Source organism: Anguilla anguilla, chromosome 4, assembly GCF_013347855.1.
Source record: "Anguilla anguilla isolate fAngAng1 chromosome 4, fAngAng1.pri, whole genome shotgun sequence".
Taxonomy (NCBI): Eukaryota; Metazoa; Chordata; class Actinopteri; order Anguilliformes; family Anguillidae; genus Anguilla; species Anguilla anguilla.
This window is the reverse complement of record NC_049204.1, coordinates 29,240,390-29,267,226: the sequence shown is the minus strand read 5'-3', so window position 1 is coordinate 29,267,226 and position 26,837 is coordinate 29,240,390. Positions and strand designations below refer to the sequence as shown.

At 42.3% G+C, this 26,837-nt stretch overlaps 2 protein-coding genes across 2 annotated transcripts in view; both read left to right on the top strand.

Annotated features, from left to right (window-relative positions):
* Positions 1-423: 423 nt before the first annotated feature.
* On the top strand, positions 424-18,421 carry kif14 (kinesin family member 14). Its single transcript, XM_035416217.1, has 29 exons — positions 424-1,956; positions 2,242-2,496; positions 2,809-2,896; positions 3,100-3,198; positions 3,434-3,486; positions 3,674-3,704; positions 3,802-3,909; positions 5,270-5,386; positions 5,571-5,689; positions 5,837-6,009; positions 6,334-6,481; positions 6,632-6,695; positions 6,822-7,006; positions 7,931-8,033; positions 8,132-8,289; positions 8,441-8,588; positions 8,691-8,843; positions 9,156-9,288; positions 10,067-10,166; positions 10,324-10,465; positions 11,099-11,202; positions 13,032-13,126; positions 13,608-13,838; positions 14,174-14,361; positions 14,628-14,780; positions 15,017-15,139; positions 15,758-15,832; positions 16,551-16,692; positions 17,370-18,421. The coding sequence occupies exons 1-29, from the start codon at positions 950-952 to the stop codon at positions 17,756-17,758; spliced, it is 4,884 nt and encodes a 1,627-aa protein (XP_035272108.1). The 5' UTR covers positions 424-949; the 3' UTR covers positions 17,759-18,421.
* A 276-nt stretch (positions 18,422-18,697) lies between these two features.
* LOC118226391 (adhesion G-protein coupled receptor D2) overlaps positions 18,698-26,837 on the top strand; it is a 69,263-nt gene continuing 61,123 nt past the window's right edge. The window contains exons 1-14 of the mRNA XM_035415977.1: positions 18,698-18,992; positions 19,289-19,328; positions 19,427-19,454; positions 20,001-20,234; positions 20,479-21,120; positions 21,516-21,695; positions 22,360-22,445; positions 22,776-23,063; positions 23,169-23,280; positions 25,005-25,142; positions 25,627-25,729; positions 25,859-25,970; positions 26,298-26,353; positions 26,450-26,576. Of these exons, the coding sequence (XP_035271868.1) occupies positions 19,293-19,328; positions 19,427-19,454; positions 20,001-20,234; positions 20,479-21,120; positions 21,516-21,695; positions 22,360-22,445; positions 22,776-23,063; positions 23,169-23,280; positions 25,005-25,142; positions 25,627-25,729; positions 25,859-25,970; positions 26,298-26,353; positions 26,450-26,576 (2,142 nt within the window). The 5' untranslated portion in view covers positions 18,698-18,992; positions 19,289-19,292. The remainder of the gene's footprint in view (positions 18,993-19,288; positions 19,329-19,426; positions 19,455-20,000; positions 20,235-20,478; positions 21,121-21,515; positions 21,696-22,359; positions 22,446-22,775; positions 23,064-23,168; positions 23,281-25,004; positions 25,143-25,626; positions 25,730-25,858; positions 25,971-26,297; positions 26,354-26,449; positions 26,577-26,837) is intronic.

The window sequence follows — 26,837 nt, the reverse complement described above, 5'->3', positions numbered from 1 at the left end:
TGCCTGAAGTTGTACTGGAGTTCTTGAAAGACTGTATTTGCATGTAAAGTAGACATCCTTATGAAGAGTGACTAAGACATATTTTGTACCTGTGTGGGTCATTAGAGTTTAGCATATCTATTTATTGCTCACAAAATAATATCATACCTTTTTTCACTTCACTTGAATACAAACATAACTGATTTTGAACGCAGTTCTTCCAGATTATAGGTCCTACTTTATTGGAAGGTTTTAAATGTAAACTGTTTAGTTTTCAGCTTTCTTACCGATGACAGCATTCATTGTATTTGAAAATGCTGCCATCTAGTCGTAGACAAAAGATATTGCCTTTATATTTTGCGTTGCCTTGGTTTTAGCGGTGACGTAATTATTTACGCTCAACCAATAACTGAAGGCGTGGAAGAGTTTGAAACTTGAAAGCGGCGCGATGGCGGAAGTAAGGTCTGTAAACAAAATAACGCTGTTACTGACAATAGCATCTTAGCTAACCAAGCAACTTATCAATGGAAGTTAGAACTGCGGGTTCATTTACTCGTTTCAGACTTACATTCGCACATTGATAATTTCGTGCGTTTTGTGTAATCAGTAGCAACCAGCTAACGTAACTTTCGTCTTGATTGGTAAGATACTTGCTAACGTTACATTTTGCCTTGGACGTTGACATTGCTAACGTTAGCCTTTTAGGCATATAGATTAGCTAATTTTAACCATTTAAAAAGTTTTTTTAAAGTACTGAGCTGGTTAACTTGGTAGCGTTGTAGTTTTATATTATTTTAATTTGAATAATTTTATTGTCGAAATGCACTTTTTTCTGTAAGTTAGCAAACTAGCTGTTTAGCTAGTTACAAGAATTAACGTTCGGTTTGCCAAAACAAAATCCAAGTTGAGTGGAATGTCAAGAAAGTTAATTGGCTACAAAGTTGTCAACTCACAGTGGTGTTAGGAGAACATGATGAATGAATATATTCATGAATGCGGGGAACCGTCAACATCAATTGACAAGAGCAAAGAGATAAACAGGACATATACTGTCTCTGCGACAAGTGCATGTAGTCAGAAAAATGATACGTGTTCTCGAGGAAGACTTACATTACAAAGAAGGAAAACGGACAGCAAAGGTGGCCAAAGGGCCGAAAAGACTGTCATTGAACCTACTGAAAATCATGTTGAAGTACCTGAAAAACGACTGACGTTACAACGTAGGACAAGGACTGGCTCAACAGACAAATCCAGCGTGGAAAACAGCAAGAGTGTAGAAAATCAAGGCGTACATATTAACCAGAAATTGCGTCAATCAAAAATCCTGTCAGAGCCTAACTGCAGAACCCCGAGGGCAACAAGTGTTTTGAGATCATCCAGCACGAGAGATGCGTGGTCTAAAGGTGTGACACACGAAAAAGTTAATCTTATTTACGCACAAAACAAAGTGCACACAAGGTTTCTACAGATGACGGTAAATGAACCCCCTGCGACTAAAGCTGATTCTGGGAAAGCAGAAGACCGTAGTAAAATATTTTCAACTCCAACAAAAAAGACGCCCTTTGAGAAAATCAGTGCTAAGAAAGATGTTTTTGAGAGACTGGCAGGAAGAGACATCCCTAAATCTGCGAAAGCAAAATCCGCAAGCTTGGAACGCCAAAGGAACCTCGGGCTGGCGAATGGAGAAAGTCTCAACAAACCAACAGGCCAAGTGTCTACATTTAGAAGCGCCCCAGTCGGAAGTCAGGGCAGAAACGTGACCTCGAGTCTGCAGTTCACACAGGTGAAAAAAGCCCCCACGCTGACGAGCTCAAGTCAGAATGGAAATGTGAGCGGAGCAGGGAGTAAAACCCCTGGCAGACCGACTTCTTCCATCGATCTGCTTAACAGAGAGAGTAGCGTACTGAAGCAAGATTCCCTCAAGATGGAAAACAGTGCAGTTACTGTGGCGGTGCGAGTTCGACCATTTAACAGCAGGTAAGACATAATTCAAGGCCGTGCTTCAGTTGTTATAATGAATCTGTTTTCCCAATCTGTTTTATTCAAATGAGTCGCCACACCCATTTATAAAGTCTGGTGGTATTGTAATCTCAAGTGAATTGAATTTTGTGTCATATTTATTAAATACTTAATCATTCCATCCATTCTGTTCACTCTTTGCCATAAATACTATGCAACTAACTATATGTTCTAATCTGTAGTTTTCACATAGTTCACAATAGTTCATCTGATGGTGTCAACTTTGTGTTTAAAAATCACCAGAGAGAAGACTGAGAATGGCCAGCAAGTGATCTTCATGAATAACCAAGAGACAACTGTCCAGCACCCAGACTCCAAGCAGAGCTACACATTCAACTATGATTTTTCATTCTGTTCGATTGACAAAACGGACCCAAATTTTGCCAGCCAAAAGACAGTGTATGAAAAGTTAGCTAGACCTCTCCTTGAAAGAGCCTTTGAAGGATTCAATACTTGCCTATTTGCGTATGGACAGACTGGGTCTGGAAAATCGTACACGTAAGTTGTAGCTACTTCAAATTCCTTTTTTAAACCACTGTTTTCACCAAAACTGAAATGTAGTGCAAACCTGTGTAATAACCTTTATGGCTTACCACCAGTTGTAGTTATAATGGCTTACCTCGTTGTTTGCAAACCTTTTTTTGAAAAATCTGTGGTAATGCAGAATATCTGTAGAAGCAATGTAGAGGTAATGCTGCATGTGGGCCAGGCTGCATTTGAGAACTTCTGAAGAGGGTGTAGACCGCTGATGCATAGTGATGACAGAAATGGCCTTTGTCTGAGATCTCCCAAACACTTTCTCTCATGTAGAATGATGGGCTTTGGAGAAGATGCTGGAGTAACACCAAGGTTCTGTGAGGAGCTTTTTTCCAGAGTGATAAAGTCTCAGAATAATCAAGTAAGTTTCTCTAAGCTTCATGCAAATGTTAGGAAGGTATTGCAATAGTAGCTAGTCTTCTCACCAAGAGATACCTGTTTTTGTTGAATTGCTGTTTTGCATTTAGGAAAGTAGCAGACTCAGACCGATCATTTGAAATGAACCGGTAAATCAGGAAGTGGTATGGGATACTGTGTGATGAAAATATATCTATATTTTTTAAGGTCTCATGTCGCCTGGAAATGAGCTATTTTGAAGTCTACAACGAGAAAATCCATGACTTGCTTGTAGTGAGAGATGAGCAAGGTGAAAAGAAGTTACCGGTAAGATCCAGTTTTATTTAACCTGGAGGATTGAAATAAAGTACTTAAATAAAATGAACAAGGAAAAACTAACGTGACATCAAAAGCAATGTCTTGGGTTCTGCATCATGGTTGGATATAATTTTAAGTTTTAAGCATGTTTTTACTTTCTATGTTCTGGAGTTCGAGAAATCGTGATGCTACGTTTTATGCAGGTATGTTTGTGAATACTAATGGAGAGCCCTGCCTTTTTCAGCTGAGGGTCAGGGAACATCCTGTCTTTGGGCCCTATGTTGCAGATCTTTCAACGTAAGAACTTATAATTTTACACTTACTGAGTCAAATAAAACCGAAGCCTACTAAAGGATTCATATTAAAATGAATGGACATGCTTTGCGGGGTATGGTTCAGTTGAATATGCAGCAATGTACATCATTATTTTAAACAGAGCCTTTGACTTGACAATTGAACGTGTTACTGTGTGTGTTCCCCTTAGGATTGTGGTGAGCTCATATGCTGATATCCAGGTAAGTTGTATTTGATTCATGTGAGCATTCTTGCTGGCTGTAATTATGCGGTTAATGTAGTGCTATGTGCTATGTGCTGTATGATCTCTCCTTCCAGAGCTGGCTTGAGCTCGGAAATAAACAGCGTGCCACAGCGGCTACTGGTATGAATGACAAGAGCTCCAGATCTCACTCTGTCTTCACCCTTGTCATGACTCAGACCAAGGTGAACTGTCATTTTACTGCATGTCAAATACCGCCTTACAACTTGCGTACTGTGCTAGCAGTGATAGTAGATTTCATTTATGAAACACTTATTAATTGGACAGTCTCGAAGTGCAGTACAGTGGCTAGAATGGGTGGTGATAAAACCACGTCATAATTAGGCCCTCCTAGCAAATATTGTACTGCATTTACATCTTTCATGTACGCACTTGTCATACAAACACTGAGGCCACAACAGAGTGATTTTATGAATGTACCTTTCAATAGTTTTCATTTCAAGATATGGACATTCTGGGAGGGATATGATATCAATAACTAATGTTTGGCTGGATATTTTAGCCAAAGCCAATTACTCCCTGTTTGACATTATTGCATAAATTCAAACTGCAACCAAGTTTCCACATTGATGGAAGAAGTAGATGCACACAGCCATCAGCTTATGAAGTAAAAATGTAACTTATTGTATTGTAACATCATAATGTAACAAAATACTTCAACTTGGTTACTTCATTATTAAGTAGAGAGTCCGAAGAGCTCTGCATAGTGTTTCTCGTGAGATTGGCTGGCAAAAAAATGATAATCAGAAATAATAAATACCAATGTGTGCTAACTTTATGCTATTGCTGGCAGATGCTGATATGACCTCAATTGTGGTGCATCCCTACAATACTCTATTTTATTTATCTCTGCCAGTGAGTTTATGTAATGACTCTGGTTTCGTCATTCTGTGGCAGACATATCTGGAAAAATAATGGCCGTATTGCCATGAAATTATGCTCTGCACTTTCTTGTCCCAAATAGGAAGAGACCTATTGATTTTAGTGACCCATTACCTTTCCTGTAGTGGCGCCATCAGGCCAAACTTTCAGTTTGTGATCAACATATCTCGAAGTAATGGCCCAATTGTTCTGAAATTTGCTGTGCCCATTAATGTTCCTAAGAGGAAGAAACCTATTTATTTTGGTGACCCATGACCTTTCCTGATAGGTTTGTCCTATCTTGGAAAATGTTACTAGATTGCCCAGACACTTGCTGTCCACATTCATGCACAGGGAGATTGTTGTACCTTGGCGGAGGTCTACAGTCTACTGAGTGCATTCTTTATAGTTGATACAAATGTATTTTCATGGATTTTAGCTCATACATTTTTTTTTTTTTTTTTGTGTAATTTAGTTTCAGTTCATCTGATGGCTGTGACATACTGTGGGTTGTCAGAAAGACAACAGAATAGCTGCATTGCATGGCTTATCCGAGGTGTGCGAAGGCAGCGTGTGATTTATGCTAGTGCTGCTGAATCCTTCAGCCCTTCGCTGCCTGAAGTTTCCAGTACGATGTCCCAGCTGCCCCTTTTCTCTGTGCAGACTGAGTTTGTGGAGGAGGAGGAGCACGACCACACCGTCACCAGCAGAATCAACCTGGTGGACCTGGCAGGGAGCGAACGCTGTTCCTCAGCCCAGACCAGCGAGGACAGGCTCAGGGTACGCTCCCTCTCGCTGCCCTGGCCTTTACTCAAGCGCTTCTCCAGTGACCATAAAAGTGCATGAAAGTGAAAGCTCTGAAAAATGCATTATTATTGCTATTTAATCTTGCTTCTGTACTATATAGCGGAAATCTTACCTTTCTTCGAAACTTAACGGTTGATGCTGGCGCTTTCTCCCCCAGGAAGGGGCCAGCATCAACAAGTCCTTGTTGACCCTGGGGAAGGTGATTTCGGCTCTGTCTGAGCAATCTCAGTCCAGGAAGAAGGTCTTCACCCCGTACAGAGAATCGGTGCTCACATGGTGAGAGCTGCTTTGAAAGACGCTTTTTCAGTGTTTGGAACTGATGCCCTACAGTGGGGCTTTTCCCCATTTAGACTGCCCCTGGCAGTCCGATGTCTCTATTCCTGTAGGAAAGTGCAACACTAGCCGCCGTGTGTTTGTGTCCAGGTTGTTGAAGGAGAGCCTGGGCGGGAACTCGAAGACCGCCATGATCGCCACGCTCAGTCCCGCCGCCAGCAGCGTGGAGGAGACGCTCAGTACCCTGCGCTATGCCAGACAGGCGCGCTTGATCATCAACATCGCCAAGGTCAACGAGGACAACAACGCCAAGCTCATCAGGGGTCAGCTCAGCCTTTCCTTGCTTCCCAACTATTAATCATAAGGCCTCCCACTTCAGTAAGGGCAAATCCTAACCTTGCCCATGGAATATTTATGTACCGTCATAATACAGCAGGGCTAAACTGTCACAGGTATTATTACCAGTAGATTGAATCGACACTACTTGTAATTACCACAGGAGGGAGCCATAATTCACATTTTGCGATACAGAATTTAACTTGGAAAGTGCAGTTTCATTTATACGAAAACACAAAAGTTTTTTTTTGTCGGCTTAAAAGACATTATACATGGTGTATTGTAAACCTGTTTAAAATATTTTTTTATAGAGCTTAAAGCCGAGGTTGACAAACTGAGAGCAGCTCAGATGAGCACTAAAGGCATTGAACCAGAGAAAATGAGACTGTTCCAGCAGGAAATTGCAGCTCTCAAAACGCAGTTGACTCAACAGGAGAGGGAAATGGCTGAAGCGCACAGGTAAACGTGGATCTCTACTGTTTACCCGTTTTAAGTGGGTCTTTCGCTAGGAGATTAACTCGAGATCAATAGCAGTGCAATTGTTGTCTCGAGGGTCTGGGGGGGGTGGAAAAAAAAAACTCACAACGCAGGACTCTCTTTCCATCTCAGAAAATGGAAGGAGAAGCTGGAGCATGCCGAGAAACGAAAACGCGAAGAAACCAAAGAATTGCAGGTAGCCGTGTCCCAAGTCGACCTTTTACCGCGTTTCATAAGCATAAACTTCGCTCGTATGTTTGTGTGGTAATACTCCGCAGCGTCTTTCTCATCACCTTCATTCCCGGTCGTTTGCGTCAAACAGAAAGCCGGCATCACATTTAAAGTGGATAACCGCCTTCCCAACCTTGTGAACCTGAATGAGGATCCCCAGCTGTCGGAGATGCTGCTGTACATGATTAAAGAGGGGCAGACCAAGGTCGGGAAGCGCAAGTCCGAGTCTGCCCATGACATCCAGCTGTCTGGAGCCCTCATAGCCGATGAGCACTGGTGAGGGACATCTTTGTGTCAGAGACTTCATCAGGCCTGCAGCCATGCACCGCGGCCCTCTCTTTGATGTGTTTATTATGTAAAAAATAATTTTTATTTTATGATATATATATATACATACATGCATATATATGTATATATGAGGGGCCAAAGAGGAAATATTTAATGAAGTCTGATATATATACATCATTTTATATAGTATATATATCAGACTTAATTAAATATTTCCTCTTTGGCCCCTCTTAGTTTATTTATATATATATATATATATATATATATATATATAAATAATTTGAATTCTGGAATGCATGCAATTTAGAAAGCGTTAAAATGTCTTTCAGATTACATTCAATATACATATATAGGGGCGACATAGCTCAGGAGGTAAGACCGATTGTCTGGCAGTCGGAGGGTTGCCGGTTCAAACCCCGCCCTGGGCATGTTGAAGTGTCCTTGAGCAAGACACCTAACCCCTAACCCCTAACTGCTCTGGCGAATGAGAGGCATCAATTGTAAAGCGCTTTGGATAAAAGCGCTTTACAAATGCAGTAAAAAAAAAAAAAAAAAGCGCTATATAAATGCAGTCCATTTACCATTTCAAAACATAAAAAATGTTTGAAAATAACCTCTCGTGTTACTTTAGCTTATTCTGAATAACAGCAAATGCACCACAAACATTTTGGACTGAAGATGTGTAAATAGTTTTTTGAATCATTGCAAAACTATGTTAGCCATATTATACTTCAAATTACTAGTATACATCAGGGTTCTAAAGAGTCTGACGGCAATGATTACAGTCATGTAATTGTGAATTGTCATTGTGAAAGATAATGTAATGGCTGTATTTGAAAGTGCATTTTAAAATGTTTGGTTTTGTAATATATTGCAATACAATTAATATTTTTTTTTTGCGTGTTTCCACAGTGTGATAAGTAATGTGAGCGGTACAGTTAGCATAACTCCAATCAAGGATGCGAAGACCTTTGTGAATGGAAACCTAGTGTCCGAGCCCACCGTCCTCCACCATGTAAGTATCTCCAGGGGGGTGGGAGCTGAGGGCCGGGTCCCCGGGTGCAGGCCGAGGGTACGCTTACACACACACCGTCTGTTTGGGGTCGTTCTCAGGGCGACCGGGTGATCCTCGGGGGGGACCATTACTTCAGGTTCAACCACCCGGTGGAGGTGCACAGCGGCAAGCGCGTGTCCTGCTGGACCCAGGCGGGGGACGGACACAAGGACTTCGAGTTCGCCAAGAACGAGCTGCTGGCGGCACAAAGAGCGCAGTGAGTGACGGGAAAGGGGTGTTGGGGAAAAGGGGGTTCTCCCTGTGGGAATCGGGAAGACATTGCGATGATTGTGCTTGAGTGAGCTTTAATTCAGAAGCTTCGGTAAAGGCTGGTGCAGTAAAGATGCTTTGCTGTGCGCTGTTCTCAGGCTGGAGGCCGAGATCGCGGAGGCCCGAGTAAAAGCCAAAGAGGAAATGATGCAAGGCATACAGGTGGCCAAAGAGATGGCTCAGAAGGAGCTGACCGAACAGAAGGCGCTGTACGAAAACAAGATCAAAGCTCTGGAGCGCGAGCTGGTAAGTGAACCGTCCGATGCTGCTGGTTCTCTGACGACCCGGCGCGGGAGCTTCTTCTTCTGTGTGCTGGTATTCACCCCTTGCCCCCCACACGCTCCACAGGAGGAGGAGAACGAGCGGAAGAAACTGCACGAGCTGGATAAGCAGAGGGCGGCCAGCAAAATGGAGAAGCTGCAGAACGCCAAGATCCAGCTGGAGCAGGAAGTGCACATGAATAAGAAGCGGCTCAACATGGAGGCTCAGGCCACCCGACAGGTACTGGGGAGACCAGTAGCCGTGTTTCCTGCGGTTTCGCACTTGCTACTACTTTCATACTGCTACTTGCTACTTTCAACAATGGGTCTGGACTTCTGACACCTATGAGTCATTCTAAAGGTTTTCAAGGAGCTTTGGCTTACCTCTCAACAAACTGGAGTAAATATCCAGGGTCTGTATTTGAGACTTCAACGTTTTTTTCACAACGGGGGTACGCATTGCTGTAATGCTATTGTTTTTAATTCATTTCACGATTAAATTATTTTCTTTTTTTTGCATTTTCTGTATTGCATATTTCTCTGCACTGCGTAGGCCATGGCAGACCATGACATACGGCACGCTAAGATTTTAGAAGCCTTGGAAGAAGAGAAAAGGAAGATCGCCGATGATCTCGAGAGGATGCAGAAAAAAATTGCACAAAAGGAAGTGCACAGCAATAGAAATGGTACGTCTTCCCTTTGCTTGAAGTTTTTGCTTTGCACGCACATTTTTTTTAACCACACTTCAGTCAAGGTCCCCTTTTTTGGTAGACAATCCCCCTTTTCATCTGAGTGTCTGCGAAGTTGTGCTGCACTTCAGACTCGAGGAAAACATCAGCATAAAACAAGAATTGTCCTAGCTGTTGCAATTTGATTTCTCTCATCTGGTTTTCTAAATGAAATCTTTGATGCTCATGGCAACCATTGTGACTGATTGGCAGATACTCAAGCTCATTCGTGTGAATACTAACATTAATATATGGTATGCAATGGAAGTGAAGCACTCCATAATTAACCTCGTGATCGTGATCTTAATAGTGGATTGATCCATGAATTTGAAACATAGGGAATAGGGAAACATACCAATAGGGAAGCATATACCATATTCTTTTATTTTTATTTTTTAAGTTTCATAACCTTTTGATGAAATGAGTCGTAAAATCAAACATTCATCTTGATAAGTTTTTGACAGCACATGAGGGGAGATGCAATGGGGATAAGTGACCAGAGACAGTACGGTACTGCCTATGTTAATTTGGGAAGTGTAGTACGGGTAAGGAGCTGGTCTTTTAACCCAAAGATCCCAGGTTCGATTCCCTGGTAGGACACAGCCGTTGTTCCCCTGAGCGAGGTACTTAACCTGCAAGAGCGTCTGCTAAATGCCTGTAGTGTAATGTAATATAATGTAACACTTGGCAGGCTCACAGAAACTTCATCAAACTCTCCGTCTTTTATATTGTTCAGTTTTAGCTCCACCACAGTGGGATGCCATGAAGCTGTCCGTGATGATCGAAGAGGCCAACGCCATTAGTAAAAAACTCGGGAAGAACACTGTGTTCAGCAGGTCTGTCCAACATCAAGCAGTTTTTCAGAGTAATTGTAATATTTTTGGTGAACTGTTCCAGAGCAGCGGAAGAAATGCTGATCATGACAAATGCTGGGTTAAAGTACTGATTAATGTGTCGATGTATGTAGATGTGTGCGGTGTTTGTGTGCCTCAGGCATGAGTTGTCAGATAAGGACAGGCGAGATGGGGAGGGGGAGCTACAGGTGCAAGTCCAGAACACAAAGCTTGGCATCTCCACCTTTTGGAGCTTGGAGAAGTTCCAGAGCAACTTGGCTGCCATGAGGGAACTCGAGCAGGTACATCATCTATGGAGACGCTTCAATCTCCTTTAGACTCGGAATAATCAATTTCATCTTAAATTTATCACCTTTCCTTATGTTGGAAATGAAAGGTGGTCGCATTAATATGTCTGTACTGATTCAGGAACATACATGACATCATGCCTACTCCCTTACCATCACTGCACACCTCTGATAAGCCAGATCTGTAATAGTGTGTTTACACATTGTAGAAATGGCCTCACTGGACGACAGAACACATAAAGGCCATTAAATGGGAGGTGGACCTACAATTAGTTAATAGTCTGGGCAGTGCTTATCATGCTAGAGACAGCTGCCTGACCAGCTGAATGATTCAAAACACAGCAAACATGTTTGATTCGCTGTCTTGGCTGAAGACATTTATTTCAAACATTTTTTGTACATTGCATATATTTATGCACTTCTGTGTCTTTCTTTGATAAATGACTGTGCAATAAAATAATTTCATACTAGTAAATTGTATGTTATTGTATTGTTTTATTCAAATTTAGTGCAATTAATATTGTTTATTTGTATGATTTATTTTGAGTTTCCATTGTTGATTGTGTGTGTTATTGCTATTTTATTTGTTTGAATGTGTCCTTAGTGATGTTGCCACATTGTTTCCAGGGCGATGGCGCATCTAAAGATGACGACGTGTTTTATGACCCGAATGATGAGTGGGAACCGGATCTATCGGCGTCTTCCTCGGCCTCATCATTTTCCCGCCGGAGGTAGACCAGCCTCTTCACTTCCCTCTCCCTCCCTCTCTTACCCAACAGTGCATGCCTCTGACATGAGTGGGAAATTAGCACGTTTGTTTCGGCTGTAACTATCAATTTGTTTACCTTTCATCATTAGTTTGTTAGTTCGTTCCCATCCTTGCTGCCTGCGTTTCGTGTATTTAGCCATTACAACGCAATTGTTAATTAGCAAGCTATATGTGTGAGCAGTTTTTATTACATGGCTAACTAAAATGTGTAGGTGTATTTATGTCTTGAAATCACTTTATTTTAACATAATAACAATCGCGACGGCACTGATGGGCATTGTCATTGTATTAGGCATAGCCACAATGTGTACCTAGCGCAAACAAAAACGAAAAAAAAAAAATTACTGTTTGGCATATGGAGCCTCTGTGAAGTGACGAGGTGGTTAGTATTTGAGTAGCGTAAACATTAAACAACAAGCTAGCATGTACAGTAGTAACTTGGAAGAGTCATGGTCATTATAAACAAAACGAGTTGGTGGGTTATATTCTGTGTTGGCACTGGCAGCATTTTTCATTCATTGCTGAACTACTTTTACTGTTGGTGCTACACCAATGTTTTAAAAAGCCCTCTTGTACAGACAAGTTATATGTATATTTAGGTTATTTTTACTTGACAGTTTTTACCTCCACTGTAACTCTGGAGCAAGTGGTATGTGAAGTGCCTGTTGCTTTTTCTTACTGCTCATATTGGGTTTCAAGCCAAAGTAAACAGCAGTATCTCTAATTCTCTGCCTCCATGAATGTTTCCCGTGCTATCTGGATTTCTGCCTGCGCTGTCGGCTCTTTCGCTTTTGCCAAATGTGTTAAACATTCCCATGAGCAGCTAAGGGCTCCACCCTACCAAGTTACAGTAACATTATGGCTTTTTTCCACATTTCTGCTTCTTAGAACTGGTGTAGTGGCAATGTGCTCATGAATCTCTTCTTACATGAAGTGTGCAGCTAGATTGTAAGTTGCAACATCCTATATTATATGAATTGCTGTTTTCTTTGGCGGTAGATACGATATTGTTATATTCTCGTGATGTGGATGCGAATAGATTATTTGCAATTCAATGTTTCCCACACGTAGAGGTAGCAGCGATTGAGTTTTATTTTTTAAAGCTATGCTTGGAGGCAAATGGGTCCATTGGCATAAAATAATTTGTTGAAACGAACGAGTACAGCTGTGGCCTATTTTGCTAAACTTCCCCCTTGACACTACTATCAGCAGAACATTAATCATTTGCCATATTGTTCATATTCAGGGATGGAAATTGCGTGACCGGTGGCGCTCTTTTACTTTAGCTTTTATGTCAATTTGAAATATACAACGTCTTGGGTCGTTGTTAGTTCTTTCAGGGATCGTTATAGAATTCTCTTGCGGTGTTGTTTGCTACTCCAACTCATCCGTCGATTGATGACTTTCTTTATGGTATCATACACGCAAACGAGATGCTTGCACGGACCGGCGCGGACCGCGGTGAATCGGCTGAGGCGCCAACGGCTGCAGTGAAGTTCCAAGAGCAACGTGTGCGCGCGCGTGCATACAACATTGAGTTGAACCGTAAAGTTGAAAATCCTTGTGAAACCCATACGACGGTGCTGACAATCATAGGGAAAGCACTGCAACGCTAATATTTAACTTGTGATGAGGTTGTGCAGGGAGAGAGCGAGCGGGGGAGAGGGTTAATTCCATTGCTACTATTCAGCTCGTGATGTGAATGTGGAGTGATTAATAGCAATGCTAATATTTATCTTGTGATGCGGATGTGGGGGGCATTAATTGAATGTTTTTCATTTGTTCATTCAGGAGCAGAAGCCTGTTGAAGAGCAGGAGGATTTCGGGGCGCCTGTATGAAATAAGAGTGCACCCCATTCAGAGTCTTCACTCCTCACAGCACTCTGGTAATGTTCCTAAATCACCAGCAGCAACACATAGGCAGGGGCTCTCATTTGACCAGACAAAAGCTTTCAGAGCTCCTTGTGGACCCTGGACTCACTCATAAAACCCTCTGGCGCTCTCCCCCATTCCCCTCAGTTGCTGTAACAACGTTTGTTGGATTATTGTCCATTAGGCCGGAGGGCACTGACATCAGGCAACCGAAAAAAGCACAGTGGTCCCTCTTGCAAACGGGGGAAATGAAATTTAGGGCCCCTTTTAGATTCTGTATTAGCTCTTCATTTACATGTTCTATAAATTCCAGGTTCCATTCATCAGCTTTATGGGCAAAAATATTTTAATTTTCGAGTGTAGTGTTTGTGCACTAAAATAGGTGTGTAGAAAGTCATCCGATTAGTTAATCAAGCCCATCTGATTAATATCTATGGAGTGCAGTCGCATGTGCGTGACGCCTCGTTTCGCCGGATCTCCCCCGCTTCCTTGCAGGGCTGATGGGAGTGAGCAAGACCCCGTCCCTGCACCCCAGCGGGTCCGACTCGGCCCTCCCCGGGATCTGCAAGGAGCTGATCGGCTCGGCGCTGGCCCGCCTGCGGGGGAGCCACGGGGCCGAGGAGAGCGTGGCCGACCGGCTGGTCTGGGACCTCCTGGCCGTGCACGCCGCGGTCCTGTCCATCTCCGGCACGTACGAGGGCCTGGACGACGACAGCCAGGAGAACCGTAAGCCGTCCTGATTAACGCCCGCGTTCCAAGCGTCTCGCGGAAACGAGCGCCGCCATTATCAGCACTCCACAAAAATGCAGTATTTGTTTGGGGTCTTGACCTACCGTGGGAACGGGCACACCGAGCTTTTGCGGTTCTGTCCGTCATTTATTAACCCGAGACAACTGGTTTCACTGAAAGTATCGATCGACTCAAAATACAATGCGTTTCCTCAGAATATAAACGATTGTTTTTGTTTAAGTCCAGTAATATAGAAAATGATGCTCTCAGAATGAATGTTCTTACTCCCTGTCATCTGTGTAAGTTGCTCCTGCTTCGTGTTTGTCTGTCAGTGTTTGTGTGTAATGAAGAGGCTCAGACCCAGCTGGTGAGGGCTACGTCGGCCATAGAGAGAGCCGTGTTCCTCACCCTGCAGTGGATCACCAGCATCAAGCCCAGCTCCGGGCCCGTCTTCCACACTGCCGAGGAGCTCCGCAGAGAAGTCAAGAAAATGGGCGGCTACTTTCAGCTTCTTATTCAGGTGCATACCGTACCTTACTTAGGTACCTGGACAAGATGCCATGTTCTAAAAGAAGCATTTCCGGGGTAATTTGTGCTACAGGACTGTGACATTACTACAGTAACTGTAATATAAGCATTCATTTATAGAAACATATATGGAAACAAACTCGATGGGGAAAATAACCGGTTTAAATGCCAAATGCGTTTTTTTGGAAAGGAGTAAACAAACTGAAAATGAGGATCGCGGGCAGTTTGAATGAGAAACTGCGTTCATTTTGTTTTCAGGGCTGCGACTCCGAAATCTCCTCCATGGTAACGGAGGCTCGGGGCAAGATCAGCCAGTGCCTGGACGTGGCCGTCCGGTTCGTCAGCCAGCTCTCCGCTGTGACGGGAACAGAGCTCCACCTGACCGAAGCGGGCTCCGAGGCTCTTGGCAAGGTGAAAGGCCGCGCATTCTCTCGCTTCTGCTCCAAAAGGGAGAGGCTGTAAAAATTAAAGAGGCCTTATTGTAAGCGCAGGGCTTTGATGATGTTAAAGAGTGGCTCTTTATAATGCCTGACGCCGTTTCCCAGCCATGGGTTCAGTAAGCGCGTTGCAATAAGTTAGCGTTTTATGTTATGGCTGCCCTTTGAAGACCTTCAGCCGGAGTGTTTCCCCCCTCTCTCTCTCTCCAGCGCTCCGTAGTGACATCCCTGCTTGAGGGAGCCTGCAAAGGCACGCAGGTCCTTTTGGAGGACGTGATTCATCAGGCCAAGGAGCTACAGAGAGATGCTCAGCTCAGCTTCCCCCGGACCGAGGTGGTGGCTCCAACACTGCAGCATTTCACTGCTATTTAAAAGAGGGCTGTTTTTCTGTTTGGTAGATTGTCAGTGAAAGCCAATTGATATAATTATTATTTATGTATCTGGTCTAATGAGCTCGACATATATGTCCTTGAGAAAGTCTTTTCTCTTATTTTGCACTATAAAAGACCGAAAAAGGTTGTTCGCATTGAAAGACTTTCTCAGTGTTACGAGATTGTGTAGCCGAGATTCTCTTCATGAAAAATGCAGTTGGCAGTCGGTGCAGTCGGATCAAATCCAGGGCGGGCCCGATGTTGGCGAGGTATTCCCTTGCAACTCGTATAGCTCTGTCCTCCGGCACCTCCCATCTGCTTGCTGAGGATTCACAGCTGTGCTGACTTCCAGCAGGACGAACGCACAGACCAGCTGCTGTGTTCGCAGAGTCACCAGAACCTGCCTGTGGTTGTGTGTGTTCTGGAGACACGCGTGCTAGCGTTGGTTTACACTTACAAACCTGGGCTTTCCAAATTGGAGCATTAAAACCTGTTACACCAAACTATGTATTACACGGTATCTATCATTTTAGTAGAACTGAAGCATTAATTAACTATATGTGTACGGGCTGACTTTCAGGTATTGCAGAGCCTGAAGACGAAATCTTTGGATGTAGCCTCTTCCCTTCGTAACTATGTCTCTTGCAATCAAACGGTAAGCATTAGCCTTTTATGGATGTGGACCTACCTAATTGATCAATGTCATTTCAACAAGAGCACCTTTTGAAAAGTATCCATGACCAGCGTTTGCTGCCCCCGTGAAATAAAACGCTACATGGTCTTATCACTGCGCGCTAACATTTTTCGCTGTTCAGGTAATGAATGTGTTGAACAAAGTGCCATCGGTCTTCCTAACGCGACCGTTAGCGTTATCTGCTGTGTACAAGCTCGTGCTCTTTGTTAGCGTTGAAAACCCATGTGCTCAGTGCCAGCGAACAAGACTGATGCCTTTTTCACAATAGGCCTTTAACAAAAGCACCGCGACATCTGGACATCTGAATTAAGGATGGTGCATGAGAAGCGTTTAATTAAAAAAATAGAATTTTTGCGTCTCTTTGACGCCTACAGATGTAGTTGAAATTCGATGACACCGGGTAAACATTTCATAATTGAAGTATTTGTACTGGCGGTGTTGCTAATGGGCGCTAATGCTAGGTCAGATTTAACGGATCAGTTGACCCGGCACTTACTGCGATGCTTTTTTTCTCCGCCTTCTAACGTAGCTCAGAAATCCTTTTTTTGCTCAGTTGCCTTCGAATAAAGGCTCCATTATGGCGTGGAACATTACACACATCCCCTACTCCACGCTAATGGAAATACGGTATGCCTTTGTCCCTGCGGAGCAGCTTCGGTAGTCCTGTGTGTTTTTCCAGCAGAGGGACTGGTCCTCGGAGAGGGCGGGAGAGGACGCTGATCCCTCGCACCTGCGGACAGTGAGAGACGCCGCCGCCCAGCTGCTCCAGCTCAGCCTGGCGGTGGGACAGCTTCGCTCCGCTCTCACGCAGGCCCTGAGAGGTAACGCCCCGCATCGAGGGAGCCCCGCTTGCCTCCGGCCAATTGCATAACATCTGCTGTTATCAACAATGGGGCCGGGTACATTGTGTTAACAATGAATTTCAGCCTTTATGCCAAAGCCATTAGTGATTGTTCTTTTTTTTTTTTCTTTGATCTTTTTTTGATGAAATCCAGTGCTGAAGTACACAAAAGCAGGGCTTTATAATCAAATTTACTCTACCCCCTATTTCATGTTATTGCCTGAAATGATGATGAAAATGATGGTTGGGATTTTGTGTGTGTGTGTGGGGGTGTGGGGGTGTGAGGGTGTGGGGGTGTGGGGGTGTGGGTGTGTCTGTGTCTGTGTCTGTGTGTGGTGTTTAAACTGGCCAGGACTGCTGCAGTAGCTCTTAACAATGCGTCAGGCCCATAGACTGCCAGCAGTGAGAGCTATTCTTTTCCTCTGAGTGGCACTAGTTTTCCTGTAGTTGGCTACTTGTGTACACTGTAGTGTGCAAAATGGTCACTGGCCCTCTTGAGTATATCTGAGTGCTCCTTATGCAGGCATGGATGGCCTAGCAGTGACTCAAGTGCTACAGTTAGCAATTCTCTGTTGGGGAGAAGGGGGGAGTGGGAGTTTATACACTACGTGGGTATTTTATATTTATAACTAATAATTCAGATTCCATCCCCCGTAGGTAAAGACAAGGACTTCAGCAGAAGCAGAGATGCAATCTGCTCAATCTCCAAGACGATTGATGACATCATCAGCGGCCTCCCAAAACTTGAGGGAAGCGTGTGGGCGCCCCGCCCTCAGCTGCCCTGCGCAAAGAGCGTGGTAGTGGCCCGGGACGAGCTGCATTCTGCCCTGTGCTCTCTCAGCTCCGTGTTTGATCAGATCTGTGTTAGAAAGAGCAAGCTTTCCGGCCCAGATAACAGGGCGGGGAAAGCTGAGGTAGAAAGTGGCTCAGACGGTGAGAATGCACCCGCTCCGAGCAACAGCAGGAGAGATAGAACCGTTCCCAAAACCGTGTATACTCTTTCGTCCAATGCGACCTTTTCTCCCTCTGATATACGGTGGGTGTAGCCCCCTGCTTCTTATGCAAGCTTCAGCTGGGTTCGATGCTTTGCTGAACAGGTGATGGAGGAGTGAGAGAGATCCTGAAGCTCTGAAATGTGTGGTCTGCACGAACATCACAAATTAGGCGTGGGCAAACAGGAAGTCATCCTGCTTATATCATCAGTCATGGTTATTGCTAACTTATTTCATTTTCTAATTTCATAATAGGCAGATTTATTTTCGTTTTGGTGTAACTGAGGGAAGGATGTCATTTATAAAATTGTATTACCATGTAGAAGTTGTTTTTGCAAATGGGTATGACGATACAAAGATACATATTTTGCTTCTTTTTTTTTCTTAAACCATGTCTGTTTAATATTTGCCTACATTACCAAGTACAGCCATGGTTATCAGCTTTGGAATAAAAATGTGGAAGTACTTTACATCGGTTTATTTGCCGATATAGTTTCACAAAACGTATTCTGGAACTGTTATATATATTTTGCATAAACTTTTTTGCACTCAAAACTTTTGCACTCAGGACAGTATTGTGTACTGCAAATTAATACGTGAACTTGCCGATCCTTCATGCCTTTTCAATTTCAGGTGGAATATAATGTCACAAAATCATGAAGCATTTAAATTACAGTGCAGGATAATCACAATAAATGTGCACGTCTCATCAAACCCTGGATTGGCTGTGTGTTCTTCATGCGTGTTTTGTATTGTCACAGACCAATGTAAAACGCTATAGTCCGGGAATCTACTTCACAATGGGTCGGTCAATACACTGCTGATTGTATCCGCGTTTACATGTTCACTGGGCATTTTTGGCCCGTCAGTAGTCAGAATAAACTGAAAGGTGTAAATGGTGAATTGAATTTCACGTTTAGAATACGAAAAAAAGAGTATTCTTGGTCATCAACTGTTACAATTAGTGCTGCATGATCGGCCCTCATTACAACTCCCCTCCGCTGCGAAGTCCTCCCTCGCTTTTCGCTCAACGAATTCTCTGCTACTGATGTCACCTAGGAGGTTCCTGCTAGTTTGAATAATCGGTTCGGTCTGGGGATTTTTGGGGTATTCTGAAGACCAGCGCGGTTCTGCTACTCAGGGGCTAACATTTAGGAGTACTATAAAGTAAAATTGAACACGAAAGAGGCGGATTTATGAACGAGGTGACGCTGTGGATGCGACCGATATGAAGAGGATCCATACAAAACTTTCCTGATTTCAGCTTTTAAATTTCAGCCACACGCAGGTGATGCAGGCTAGCTATTTAATTTCGGATAGCCTGCCAATTTAAACCGGCAGGTTAAAACTACGAATCTAATGCATAGCCTATAATAATCCTGTAGCCTATAATAATTTGGTAAACAAAATATTTTGCTATATATTCAGCCGGTTTATATGGGTTATATGGCTATTTAAGAAGTTGTGTTTTAGTCTTATTTAGCCAACTGTTACAGTTTAGGCTGTTTAATAAAAAACGAAATTATTGCCTCAGTAGGCCTGTCAATAATGCTGTAATTTATGAAACTTCTCATTTGTTTACAGGAAAATGCAATGGTTTAAAATAATCTACTCGAATATTTTTGTAAGTAATTATTTTCCTTTGAATATTATTCTGAAATTTTCGGTGTCTGCTTTTATGCCTAAAATCCTGAAACGGTTGAAACGTGTTTTGTTTTGCAGATTTGGTTTCATCATTGCACTGCTAAAGGTAAGACATCGGAACAGACCCAAGTCTGTAATTTAACCTCAATGTGGAGACCTGTAGGCTTGAGTATTGTCGCCTTGAAAATCCACTGAAACGTTTGAGCTTTATAACTCCAACCAATACAACCTGCTCTCCAATTTATCTGGAGTTTGCTGTGTTACGACACGTTTAGTTAAGATATTGCAGTTATTTTTTTAAAGGCTTGGTTCACTGTAAGCTCTGTTAGTCATTTGGCTGGAATTATCCCTCCAGAGTTGATTTGGATAGTCACGGGAACAGTAGATTTGTAAGCATACTGCTCAAATGACAAGGACCGCTGAGATCCATTGAAGAGTGAAGTCGTTTGAAAAACGAGGTTACGATTAAGTTTATAGGGCGGCTAATTACGCAAGTGTCCGAGTGTAAACCAAACTCCTATACTGTGTTTGGGATTAGGCTGTAATGTAGTAGCCTACATTCATATTCGTGGGAGAGAACAGATTTTTTTTTCTAAATCTCAAGCCAGGAAAAGTAATGAAGTAATTTTTTGCCTCTTAAAATTTTGACCAGATTCAGCCCTGCCACTGCAAGGACGGAACATATCGTGTGATGATGAATCTTATTACGAATATGTGCCTGACCGCCTGCAATGGCACGATGCCCGGCAAGTCTGCCAGAAAAAGTCTGGAGCCCTGGCCACAGTATCCAGTGCATTTGAGAACATGGAGCTGATAAACTTTTTTCATTCATTAAACATAACACAGCAGGTCTGGATAGAAGGGATGGTTTTGACTCCCAAAAAAGGTGAGTTCCTGAACATCTTTCGTCTTTTAAAAATCACATTGTTCTATCAAGGTTCATGGGATGGTGTTTCTTTTGAGATCAAAATTAATTTTCTGCTAGCTCAAGCTAGCAAGTTCAAAATAGTGATGCGCACCAATACTTACTTGCCCTCACAGTTGCACAATGATGCACTTTAATTGTACGTTAATGTGTACAGTACATGTTTTCAATATGTTTTCCTAATAGAGGTTTTCTTCTCTTAAAGATGCTTTTGGATCCTTAATTCTGCAGTTCTCTGGCAAAAGTAACCGGAAGCATGCTCGTCTCCTTCAGCAGTTCCCCGGCATGCAATCTGTGACTGTCTGTGTTCATATTCAATTTGATCCGAGTTGTTATGGATTTTCCACTGTGTTCTCTTATTCCATACCATCGTTTATAAATGAGTTCCAGCTCCGAGCCAACGTAGTCCGTGGGAAACCCATTCAGCTCGCTCTGATGGTACACGGCCTACACGGGCCTTACTCGGTGGCCTCTGCCAACGACGGTCTGTGGCACTTTGTGTGCGTGAGCTGGACTCGGGACAAAGGCGAGTGGGTCGTTGCTGTCGATGGGCTAGTTGTAGGCCAGGGGGACAACCTCAACTCCTCTGCTGACATCGGCCGGGATGGCCAGTTCATTATCGGTCAGGAGCAGGACACATTTGGCGGCTCCTTCAGGAGTGACGAATCCTTCTCAGGAAACATTACATGGCTCAACATTTGGGACCGGGTGTTGAACATCAGTGAAATCCACGCTTTGGAAAGAGAGTGCTCACTGATTTTGCCTGGATTGTTTTATAAGTGGGACTCCTCAACCCTAGAGATTGAACGATCCCTGAGGAGACACTGGGGAATCCCCCCCTGTCGAGGTAAATGTAAAGGTCTTGGGGTGAGGTGGGGGGACAGTTTGATACATGTGATACATTTCAGCAGAGCTGCACATGCTTGGGTGCGTGTGCCAAGTCGCAGATTAAAAACTTATGGTTGTAAATACTTCATGTATGCTGTAATTCTAGAACCCACCCAGCAGAACAAACTTTTTTTTGGGCATGGTTGACTCTAGTGAATAATGACATCATGGGTTTCACTACTATTCATCAGAGACATTTAGACAGATGGCCCATTGAATGGAGTGTGGTCCTTGCTCAATATCACTTAATTTAATCACAGACTCATTGTGTCATGGTCTAGAATAACAAGAACATAATTTATCCATTTCTTTGAATGTTAATAATTGTTTTTTAATCTACATTTTAATCTACAGGGAAGAAAAGTGAACAACACAGCCAAGACTTATACTTTTTAACATCATATCACAACTTCACCTCAGTGCAGAATTTTGTACCAAAACGTGGAGAATGTGTGACCTTTGACCCTATGAGTGGCAGCTGGGACTTGGATTTTTGTGTGGAAACAAAAGGAGCAGTCTGTCAATTTGACAAAGGTGATACTCAACATTCCCATAGCTAAATATATGTAGGAAAGGGCTTAGACTGGAAAAATGAATTTGTATCATGATGAATATCTCTTCAAAGGTGTAGCACCTTGAAAAGTTGTCAGCTTTATTCATCAGCTGTAAGTTACTTCTTTGTCTTTATTTTGATATTTTTAATGGACTTTTATAATTTATTGCATATCCAATTACTAATGTAATTGTTGTACATTGTGAAAAATAAAAAATACGGTAGAAAACTACACCTTATGACTATTGTTGGTGACGGCTGTTCAACATTGCACGACTGACTCAGTGCAACTTTACCTTTAATGTCTTCTGAATTAAAATATCATGAAAGCACTATTGATTTTTAAGAAGTGGACTATTTGGTTCCAAAGAAAGCAAATGAGAACTGTACAATAGTTATACTGGTTATCTAAAAACGTAACTTTTCCAGCGAACCAGCCTACCAAGACTTTGTATGATGAAAATATGAATGTTTTGGTAATATCATTTTTCTGCTCTGTCAAGCTTGCTGGTTACCGTATGTTTACCTGTATTTGCCAGTCCACTAATAGGACAGTTTTCTGGCGGAGGTATGCATAGATATACCATAAATATGTGAATATATGGAGAATAAACTTATATTTTTCCCCTCACACTTTGGTTTCAGATTCTTCAGAAAATCAGCAACGTATATTCAATTTTCCCAAGACTCCCCTTTTTAATGAAGTGAGCAACGACCCTTTGGCCAGAGCTGTGAGTTTGAAGGCTCAGTGTACCTAATGTATATTTATCAACCATAAGCTTGATATAATGGGATAATTCTCACTTTAAAAATCTTTTTGGCTTTGGTACTGTCTACAATAATCATATTCCATTGGTTCTTTTACCTGACATGTGTCTGTCAAATAATATTTTTTATTTTGCTAAGGATAGTACATCATTCAGTATCTTGCACTTTTTTCTGTATATTGTACCTTAGACTCTGTTTTCCTGGAAAATGCAATGCATGACTATGTTTACTTTGAAAGTGCTTATTTTTATTCGCTATTGATTTTAATTGACTGTTGAATTTTCTGTTTATAGGTGATGGAGGAGGAACATTTCAATGTGACACCAGAAAATTACTTTAATATATTGAGTAAATTTGGAAAATTCCTGCTGGGGGCTCTGGAGGTGAACCCAGGCATGGTTACGCCAGTCGATATGCTCTACCTAGCCCAGGTGATAGAGCTGGCCGCTGAAGCAGAGGTCTCTGCCAATGGTAACACCTCTGAAGCCATGTTGTCTTTTGCTACCAACTACCTGAAACTGGCCAGCGAGTTAATTGACCCCAAGATGTCTGCCCGATGGCTGGACTTGGCTGAGGAGGGGGTGAGTCAGTTATCTGAGCCGTGTCATTTGCAACCTTGATGAAATTTTGCCTGATTTCCCCCTCTTCCTCCGTCCCCCTCTCACGTTCTTTTCTGTCTGTTTTAGGTGGCTATTGGGCCTTTCAATGTGGTTGAAAGCATCGACAAATTGACTGGGGCTCTGGCAGATGCTCTGTCTGCGGAAGGAAAAAGCTTTACGCTTTCAACAAAAAACATAGGTGAGCTGTCTTCTCAGTGCATCAATCCAGTCTTAAAGCACACGTTTAAATTTTTATTGTTGTGTTAGTAGACAATACAAAACTGTGTCCTAGTATATTTCACAAGTGTGTTCTTGCTTTTCTTCAGGATCACAAATGCTATATTAAAAAAAATAGGCCATATAAATAAAGGGAATAACAGTTTAACCATTGCAGATACCCCAAGAGAAGTACATGACATTTATATTTGGGCTATTGATAATAGTGATTCTTAATAACCCTTGATTCATGATTCTTGTCTTTTGGAGCAATTGAGTGAACATTTTTAATTTTATCTGGCATTTTTGCAAAATATTATGACTTTAAAATGGTCAGATAATATGGCAGCAGTTTTACAAACCAGAAATGAACAATGTCCATCCTGACCTACTGTAGGGATGCTAGGTGTTTCCACATCAAACCAGACCAGACTAACAATATATTGGCTTAACCCCACTTATGATATTATCTGAGCTGTGGTGATTGAGGTGAAAGCACATGTTGAAACACCATAGTCAGAATATGCACATTTTTAGGCCTGTCCCTTGCTACACAATCTTGCTCAAATGTAATCTATAGGTCATGCTGAAGAATTAAAATTCAAATGGTTCCTCCTTGATGATGATTAGCTCTGCATGTAATTATCATCATTTGCCATGGTGTTTTTAGTGTTTTCTTAAAGAAATACAGGATTTTTTTCCCTCTGTCATAAGATAGTGAGCTTCTACGCTGTGCAAACTATTGATAATGGATTCTGCAAGGTTCTCCTCTCCTATAGAAAAAGGACTTATGTAAGGGGGGATATGTAATGTCCAATCAATGCACCGGGTGAGGAATGGAGTGGTGAAGAGAATTACTTCATAGTCAGTCATGTACTGCAATTATACTCTGGGTCTGGATCATGACCTATGAAGTCCAATAGATCTGAAGGATGCCAAGTAGTAGATAATGTTGGTCAAAAGTCTCTGACAGTCTGCAGATGAATAGATCGTCTTAGTAAAACCAGGACTCTGTCATGGAAATCCTCTGTTCTCAGCAAATGCTACATGTGTGTGTCTTCTCTATGTTACATTGTCTTTGTTGCTTATTTGAGTATCTAAAGGGCAAAGGGATGGCTTTCAATATTGCAGGTTCCACTGACCTCTTCTGGTATAAGCCACTGAGGTTTATTGGTATTGTTAGGTAAATGGACTGCATTTATATAGTGCTTTACAATTGATGCCTCTCATTCACCCATTCACACACACACCAAAGGTACCAATCAGCTCGTTGGGAGCAATTAGGGGTTAGGTGTCGTGCTCAGGGACACTTCAACATACCCAGGGCGGGGGATCGAACCGGCAACCCTCCGACTGCCAGACAACCACTCTTAACTCCTGAGCTATGTCGCCCCTTCTTTCTGCCCTGGATGGTGAATCAAACATCTGTGTGGTTTGTCTGAACTTGCAGTTGAGGGTATATGCACTCACAGTTCTTTTTCTCTACTTTCGGCCCAATAGGGTCTCCTTAATGAGGGAGATGAATTCTTTTTTTTTAAATTATGGGTCCAGTGAAGATGGATTAGATTACTTCAGCTGTGGATGTATTTAGCAAATATCTTGGTGGTCTACTATTGTGTATACATGCGTGTGTGTGTGTGTGTGTGCATGTGTGTGTGTGTTCATGTGTGCGCATGTGCGTATGTTTGATTATGTGGAATTTTCTAGATGTGCATTTGGAACCCAGGCAGCTTTCCCAGCCGAGCTGCAGCTGCTCATACAAACCGTCTACATTTGGGGGCCATGCCAACAGCCAGGATGAGATCCTTGTCCCAGACACAGAGGTGTCCCGGCTACAGTCGCTGGGTAAGAGTGCAGCACCAGTGGGCTGTACTGGTGTACCATGCACCCCTGCCCAGGGCAATATGTCACATGAGAGCACTCAGTGGCAGTAGTTTTTAAGTGAGTTGAGCAAAGTCTTAGTTCTGTGAGCAAGCAATTTACACAAGGGTGCAAATCCTCAAGTGTGATCAGATTTGAACTCACACTGAGTTCTGTAATGGTTCTATAACCAGAATTATTTAAACTTACTAAATATGAGGTACCTCCTTAGGCTGCAGGAAGTTCAAGTTACAGTTCCTTTTGTTTACAGGTGGCATAAACACATTACTTGGTAAATACTATTTCTATGATTAGTTCTTCATTTGAAAATGTGCACATAGTTTTCACACACAATTTAAACATACCGTACATTAAGTCTATTTTTGGTGGGAATTCTGTGTCAATATTTATTCAGTGCTGTAATTTCTAATTTTCACATCCCTCCTGTCACCCATTCTAATATGTACAGGTTATAAGGAGGTCATGTTTATCCATGTGTACTATAGTCACCTTGTGGAAGTCCAGTCAAAGGTGCACAGAAAACCTTCAGAGGTTTACAACGAAGACAGAAGGTATGAATGTTTCTTTTGCCTTTTACGCTATGATTGTTATTTTAATTCTGTAAATGATTTGAAAAAGCTTTTTTACATATTTTCTGATTTACTGGCCATCGTTTTAATTGAGCTGTGTATTTCTTCCAGTTTGCATACAGGTAGACTTGCTACTGCCGTTATATCAGCTACAGTCAGAGATTTCTCCAGGAGCCAGAATATTCCGGTTGCTGTTCATTACACCTTATCCTCTTCTGACATGGTGAGGGAATATAAACTATTTATAACCATAAAAGAGAAAAATATCCATATTTTCTCTTGAGTATTGAGTGTGTATATCCAGGTTGTCTTTTACGATACTCACAAAGTATGAGAGTGGTCATTTTTAGTGAGTTAGAATACCTTTGCTAGAGCAGTATTAAATATCAAGAATACACTTCTAAATGTTAAGTGATCAGAACAATATAGGACTATGTGTCTGATTTTTATCTTGATGAGAATTAGCAACAGTTCAGTGAGTTTACTGGCACAGTTTTGTTTTATTTCACATTGTATAAAAGTGTAGTGCATAACGTCTGCTTTTTTGTAGGTGGAGTACTCTTGGCTCGTTAAGCCTGTTTGCGTGTTTTGGAACTTCAGCCTGATGTTAGTATGACATAGCGCATAAGCTTTCTTTATGCCATTCAGTGTGGTCACGATCTATAAATCATTAAGTCTGGTCCTTTGCTAAACTTTCCTCAGGACTGAAGATCAAGATGGCTGGTCAAGTGAAGGCTGTCAAGTGACATATTCTGGATCTATGGTCACGTCCTGCTTTTGCAACCACACAACCAACTTTGCAGTTCTCATGAATTATATGGGATCCAAGGTATAATGAAGTGGTGTTGTTGCTATGGATATGTAAGGTGTATTAAGAGAAAAAAGAGAGATGTTCATTAAACAGACTTGATTTGTTGCCATTATTTAGTGTTATTTAAATATTCACATACCAGCTGTTTCGCCTTGGACTCTGGCATTCGTCTTTTGTTGGAGTTAATCCTCACTTGACTTTTAAATGAAGTGAAGGTTTGAGCTCACAAAATGAGCTAATATTTCTTTTAGCCCCACAGGAGTCATTCATGTACTGATG

Coding starts and splice junctions, on each gene's coding strand:
- kif14 (XM_035416217.1), top strand. CDS start 950: ATGATGAATGAATATATTCATGAATGCGGGGAACCGTCAACATCAATT. Junction 3,705..3,801: donor GCTCATATGCTGATATCCAG/GTAAGTTGTATT, acceptor CTCTCCTTCCAG/AGCTGGCTTGAGCTCGGAAA. Junction 8,290..8,440: donor CTGGCGGCACAAAGAGCGCA/GTGAGTGACGGG, acceptor CGCTGTTCTCAG/GCTGGAGGCCGAGATCGCGG.